The 7,067-nt window shown below is 38.7% G+C and overlaps 1 protein-coding gene across 3 annotated transcripts in view; it reads right to left on the bottom strand.

Annotated features, from left to right (window-relative positions):
- Nucleotides 1–5,510: 5,510 nt before the first annotated feature.
- EPSTI1 (epithelial stromal interaction 1) overlaps nt 5,511–7,067 on the bottom strand; it is a 117,654-nt gene continuing 116,097 nt past the window's right edge. For all 3 annotated transcript variants that reach the window (XM_077158339.1, XM_077158338.1, XM_077158337.1), the window contains one exon: nt 5,511–6,049. In XM_077158339.1, the coding sequence (XP_077014454.1) occupies nt 6,041–6,049 (9 nt within the window). In that variant the 3' untranslated portion in view covers nt 5,511–6,040. The remainder of the gene's footprint in view (nt 6,050–7,067) is intronic.

Below are 7,067 nucleotides of genomic sequence, written 5' to 3'. Positions count from 1 at the left end.
CCCTGAAACTTTAAGCTCTGCTGGTCTACAGGCCTTCGTTCCAAAAGGAGGAGTGTTCCTACCAGGAGACACAGCAATGATTCCATTGAACTGGAAGTTAAGACTGCCACTTGGCCACTGTGGGCATCTCATGCTACTGAATCAACAGGCAAGGAAGGGGACTGCTTTACTGACTGGGGTGACTGATCCTGAAATAGGACTGTGTTATAGTTTGTAAGAGCTGCCAGAATGTAATATACCAGAACAGGAATGGCTTTTTAAAAAGGGAATTTAATACGTTACAAGTTTATAGTTCTAAGTCTATAAAGATGTCCAAACTAAGCCATTCAGGAAAAAGTACCTTAATTTAAGGAAGGTTGATAGGTATAGAACACCTCTGTCAGCTGGGAAGTCACAAACTGGCATCTGCTGGTCCCTCGCTCCTGGGCTCCATTGTTTTCAGCCTCTGTTACTGTGGAGGTTCCTCATTATGTTTCTCTGGAGCTGGTTTTCATATCTTGGCTTCCCTTGGCTTTCTCCAAGTTCTGGCTTGCTTAACATCTCATGGCAATGTCTTCTGGGTTCCAAGCATCTCCAAACATCTGTGCCTTTGTTCTCCAAGTGTCAACATTTTTTAAAAATTTATTTTATTTTTATTGACAAAACATAACAGGAACATTCTTAACATATGAGCATTCTATTCTTGGTATATAATCAAAGATTCACAATATCATCACATAGTTGCATATTCATTGCCATGATCATTTCTTAGAACATTTACACCTCTCCAGAAAAAGAAATAAGAAGAAAAAACTCATACATACCATGCCCCTTACCCCCCCCCATTGACAACTATTATTTCCATCTACCCAACATATTTTAACCTTTGTTCCCCCTATTTTTTTCTATACCCCTTGCCACTCCCTTTCATTGATCACTAGTATTTCAATCTACTCAATTTATATTAACGTTTGTTCCCTCTATTATTTATTTATTTTTAATCCATATATTTTACTCATCTGTCCATACCATAGATAAAAGGAGCATCAGACACAAGGTTTTCACAATCACACAGTCACATCATGAAAGCTTTATCATTACACAATCACCTTCAAGAAACATGGCCACTGGAACACAGCTCTACAGTTTCAGGCACTTCCCTCTAGCCTCTCTAATACACCTTAAACTAAAAAGGGGATACCTACATAATGCATGAGAACAACTATCAGGATAACCTCTCAACTCTGTTTGAAATCTCTCAGCCAGTGACACTTTATTTTGTCTCATTTCTCTCTTCCCCTTTTTGGTCAAGAAGGTTTTCTCAATCCCTTAATGCTGAGTCCTGGCTGATTCTAGGATTTCTGTCCCATGTTGCCAGGAAGGTCCACACCCCTGGGAGTCATGTCCCATGTAGAGAGGGGGAGAGCAGTGAGTTTGCTTGCTGTGTTGGCTGAGAGAGAGATAGGCCACATCTCAGCAACAAAAGAGGTTCTTCGGGGTGACTCTCAGGCATAATTATCAGTAGGCTTAGCCTATCCTTTGCAGGGATAAGTTTCATATGAACAAACCCCAAAATTGAAGGATCAGCCTATTGATTTGGTTGTCCCCACTGTTTGCAAGAATATCAGAAATTCTCCAAATGGGGAAGTTGAATTTTCCTGATTTCTCACCATTCCCCCAAGGGGACTTTGCAAATACTTTTTTATTCACTGTTCAAATCACTCTGGATTGGCATCACAATGGGCAAACCTACAAAATCTCATGCCCTATTTAAGGTTCCATGTACTTATGGTGTTCAATTAACCTGTCATATAAGTTATATTAAGAAATGAAGTGTCAACATCTTTGACAGCTCTGCTCTGAAATTTCTGTTGGCTCTGTCATTTTATGTCATTTCTCCAAAATGTTTCCTCTTTTAAAGACTCTAGTAAACTAATCAAGACCCATCTGGAATGGGTAGAGTCACGCCTCCATCTAATCAAGAGGTCACACCTACACTTGGGTGTGTCACATACCTGTGGAGACATTCTAAAGTTTCCAACCTAACCGTATTGAATCAGGGTGAACAGAAATGCTACTTCCACAAGATGAAATCAGGATTAAAATATGGCTTTTCTGCGGCACATAATACTTACAAACTGGCACAGACTGCAATTCCACAATGGAGTTAAAGAAGGATTTTCCTGGAATACAAGAGATCCCCTAGGGCATCTCTTAATACTACCACGCCCTGTGATTAAAATCAACAGAAAACTGTAACAACCTAATCAAGGCAGGACTACCAATGACCCAAAACTTCAGGAATGAAGGTTTAGGTCATGCCACCAGGCAAAGACCTATGTCCAGCTGAAGTGCTTGCTGAGGGTAAAGGGGACAGGGAACGGGTAGTGGAAGAAGGTAGTGATAAAGATGAACTATGACCATGTGACCAGTTACAAAAATGAGGACTGTGATGGTGTGAATATTTTCTCCTTGTTTTGTTATGAGTATGTTTTTATTTATACATAAAACAAATATCTTTTATTCTTATCATGAGATAAGTCATATCGTTCATGTTATAGCATTTATGTTATAGAATTTCATGCTTAAGAGTGAAGGACTCTTCACCCTAGGGACTTGTACCCTATTCTGGAGAGATTTAGTGTGTTTCTGGTTGTACGCAGGACAGTTAGGTATTGTTAGGCAAAACATATGTCTGTTATTGTGTTCTACTTAGAAATTAAGCATATTTCAAGATTTTTGACAGATCTTGTATAGCTGCCAAGTTGACAAGAGGTGAACTGTGATGGTTAGCTTCTGGTGCTAATTTGGCTAGGTGATGGTGCCCTGTTGTCTGGTGAGGCAAGCAGTGGCCTAACCATTACTGCAAGGATATTTTGTAGCTGATTGGTAAACCAGAAGGCTGGTTTGTTCATTCAACCATCAGTAAGTTGATTGCAGCTGTGACTTATTACATCCACTATCAACTAAGGGTGAGTCTCTTGCAAATGAGATAATCCAGTCAGTTGGATTTGATCCAATGAGTTGAAGACTTCTAAGGGAAAAGGGAGTATTTCCACTGCTTCTTCACCAGGAAGCCTCTCCTGTGGAGTCTGTCAAGACCCTTTATCAGAGTTGCCAGTCTCATAGCCTGCCCTATGGATTCGGGCATTCCTATGCTTATAAGGGACACTTGTATAAATTTTGTATTTACAGATATCTTCTGTTGGTTCTTTTTCTCCAGAGAACCTTGACTAATACACCTAGAAAAGATCATGTTCTCTAATTCATTCTTGTGGGGGTAGATCTGTTGTGGGTTGGACCTTTTGGTTAGGCTACATCTCAACTGAGATGTGACCCAGCCCATTCAAGGTGGGTCTTTAACCTTTACTGGAGTCCTCTGTGCAGAGGATAAAAGATGGTAAAAGCCTAGAGAGCTTAGAGAGGAACATCCAGAAAATTCTAAGAAAGGTCCCACAGGAGTGGTAGAGAGCCATTAAAACCAGAACTCAGAAGTGAAGGACCCGTAGATATTACCAAGTCACAGAGGAACCCCAGATGCCTGCAGACTTTCCTCAGAGAAATTAATGTGGACATTTCCAATTATAACCAGATAAATCCACACTGAAAAGTCTGACCCACTTCTTGTATATTGCATTCTGGCAGCTTTAGCAAACCAAAACAGAGGGCATATACCATATGGAAAAAGACACTGCTGCATACTTCTGGTGATGACAAAAATAGGTGCCCTTTTTAAAGGGAAAAGTAATTTGACTACATACATCAAAATTCCTATAACTATGCATTCCCTTAAACCACCAGTTATAATGCTAGGTGCTTATCCTCATTAAATTCTTAGACAAGTTATCTGCAAAGGATTTTTATTTCAAAGAATATTTTATACACACAGATAGAAAAAACATCTTTAAGGATATGCCAAAGTATTAACTATGATTATCTGTTAATAAAACCTGAAAAATCACTAGTATTTTTAAAACTCATCTATATTGTTTATGTTTCTATAATAAACATGTACTGTATTTTGCAACAATTTGTTTCTTTTCATTTATTTCTTTTGCAGGAAAAGGAAGCATCTAAGGAAAGCATCTTTAAAAAATAGAAATGCTGACAGGAACTTTGGGATTTCCTATCCCAAAATCTCATGTTTAGATTTAGAATTACCTGTAACTCACACTTTATTCCAATTGATTCAATAGGGCAGATTATCTGTGAAAACCAAAACGGTAGGCTGCCTTAGAAAGCTCCTTTTGCTTCTTTTCTGGTCACTACCACCCATCTAGAGAATTGTTCAAGAAAGATGTTTACAACCCCATACATATTCTAGATAATTTCAACCATGAAGGCACAATTTTTCAAACCTGCACTATGATTTATTTTGAATGAAACCTGACACCTGAACAAAATCTTTTGATTTAGAGTACAAGGTACAGCAGACAGTGGAAGGGAAACTGATACCAAGCGGCCCAAAATAAGAAACCATTCATTTTACCTATGTCAACCCCTGGTTACACACTGGAAAATAGCAGTAAAGGACATCAAACACAGACAAAGAAACCAGAATATGACAACTATGAGGTGTCCAGCCTGGCAGGTGTAGTATTGAAATGGCTGCAAGCCACAGCAGTAAAATGCCTGCAAACAGCCCCATGGTTCACAATCAATTTGGCAGGGTTTCCGACACAGGCTGAGGGATTTAGTTTTCCCCATATAAGGCAATGACAAGGATTTCAAACAGACCAAGCATTTTATATTAGTGTCAACAGCACTAAGACACAGCTTCAGCTGGCAGAGGAGAAACCAAGCGAATCTGCATTATTTACTCCAGAGGAACTGCATGAACACCATCTGTTCTCAGAAACCACCTCCCCCCACCTCCCATGGGGGCCCTTTCTATGGCGCACACTTGGTCCTGTTTCTCTGAGCCCCTGTCATATGCTGTGACTCAAGAACCCAAAGTCTCAATATTTCCCTTGAACAGAGAGATATGGGAAGTTCACTTTAGTAGAGTAATTGGTAACACAAAAGATCTCATAATACTACAAGTAACAATAATAATACTATTATCAGTTGTTCAGTAGCAAATATGAGTCACTCTACCTAGCTCCAAGCTTTCCATATATAATACGGAAGGGGATCTGGATTATACAGGAGGGAAAATAAACACTCTTGCACTCTAGGGTCTATAAACTGTCTCAATGTCACAAAAGTTGAACAGGAACGCCTCCTGAGTTAACAGGAAATCAGTTCCATGGAGTGAACAAAAGCCTAGCTTCAAAAACACCTATATACCACATAGGACGTCTAGATTTCCATCTAGTTGGTTTTTATCAGAACATCAGCCTTTCATGAAATAAAATCAGAGGAACGGTATTAACAAGTGAGTCAAGACCAAAACAAGATCCAGTACAAATTACAGTACTACATTTGATCTGTATGGACAATAAATAGAAAAATTTTAAAATAAGAGATCCTCCAAAGGAGATAAACCTGAGAGAGTTTCATTAAAAAATAAAAACAAACCATTTACACAGAAACAGTTTAAAATTTATTTATATAAAATTTGTTTAAAAAAGTATAAAACATTTATTTCCCTCTTGCTCATGTTTAGATTTAGATTTAGATTTAGAAAGCAGGGATTAAAATCTAAAAGGACACCAGAGCTTCCCCAAACCTGATCTGAGAATTTAGATTAAAATTAGCTGCTTAAAGATTCAATCTTGTATTACCATAGCCCTCCCGAGCCTGAAAGTATTAAATTATCCCCTCCTTTTCTAGCACACTCACACTGCTTTAATATTACTAACAATAAGAGGTCAAATCAATTTTTAAAATAATGTAACATTTGATTGGTACTAGAGATTAAACATGAGTTCAGCAGTCAGCTCTTGCAAATATGCATAAAGAATGTCAGAGAAAAACCAGTCATCCCAGCTGTTCAGTGGAGTAGGTAAGCTGTAGAAGTCAAGGTGACAACAAGGCTGAACAAAACTGCATTAAGGAAAAGCATCTCGTGAGGTTTTTCAAGGTCAGGTGACATAGGCCAGATGGAAATAAATATTTCTCATATACCCTGGAAGAAATAGAAAACAAAAATTACTGCAAGTAGCCAAACAGAATTCAGAAACTTTGTGGTCTGAAATGAAGTTCCTTCAAAAAACACTCTGACTACATCACATTTAAAAATGACCATTTATAATGATTTAAAGTACCAGGGGGAAATGATTTAATTTTCCGGTCCCAATGCATTTGATTCACAAAATAGTCTCTTGTCAACAATGGAGCAGCTTGTTGAATGAAGTCTCCGCTGCTGTGTTCTTTGAGATGGGATAATGTGGGTCACAAATAACAGTATTTAAAAATACAGGCTCCCACCTCCCTGGTTACAGCAAGGACAGGGACACACACAATGTGGGGCAGAGCAATTTAAATGGAAATGTATCGAGTAGAGTTACATTGTATTATGCAACAACAAGGTGACTTTTCCAGGGTACTTTAAGGGCGGGGGGATAGATGTAATGGATCTCCCCCCCCCCCCGCCCCTTTGTGAAAAGGGTCAAGCAATCTCTATCAAGCCTCCCACAATGCTGGGCCAAGTCAAACTTGGCTTACAGGCTACCACCATTCTCTGTAAAACTTTGGGAAACTAAAATCTCATGTTGCCCCAAAGATCATGGCAAATGCCTACCTGCCTTTGAATACTCAGGTGCTAAGGGTTCCCACAGCATTTAAAGGATCTCTGCTACTGGGGTCAGAAACAAGATGATCTAAAGGGATTATTTAAATGTCCCACCCCACTGAGCATCCAGAAGACCAAGCAAGAACTCTAGAAAATCAAGATGCATTTTTTTTAAATAAAAAAAAAATGTAAAGTATCAAAGAACAAATATCTCTTAAGCAATATGAGAATGATGTAATTTAAATATTAGAAACTTTTTTAAAAAAAAGATCAGTCTCTGCCTAGTCAAGAAACACTCAGCAGGCACCCTCTACTTAAGAGTCTGTATGACATTTCAAGAAACAAAAACCTGCATTTTGGGGTCTATCCTGGTGGGTCACTCGTCTTCAAAGAACTAGTACGAGGAAGATTA

Source organism: Tamandua tetradactyla, chromosome 4, assembly GCF_023851605.1.
Source record: "Tamandua tetradactyla isolate mTamTet1 chromosome 4, mTamTet1.pri, whole genome shotgun sequence".
Classification (NCBI taxonomy): Eukaryota; Metazoa; Chordata; class Mammalia; order Pilosa; family Myrmecophagidae; genus Tamandua; species Tamandua tetradactyla.
The sequence above is the reverse complement of the archived record's forward strand: the minus strand, read 5'-3'. Positions and strand labels throughout refer to the sequence as shown.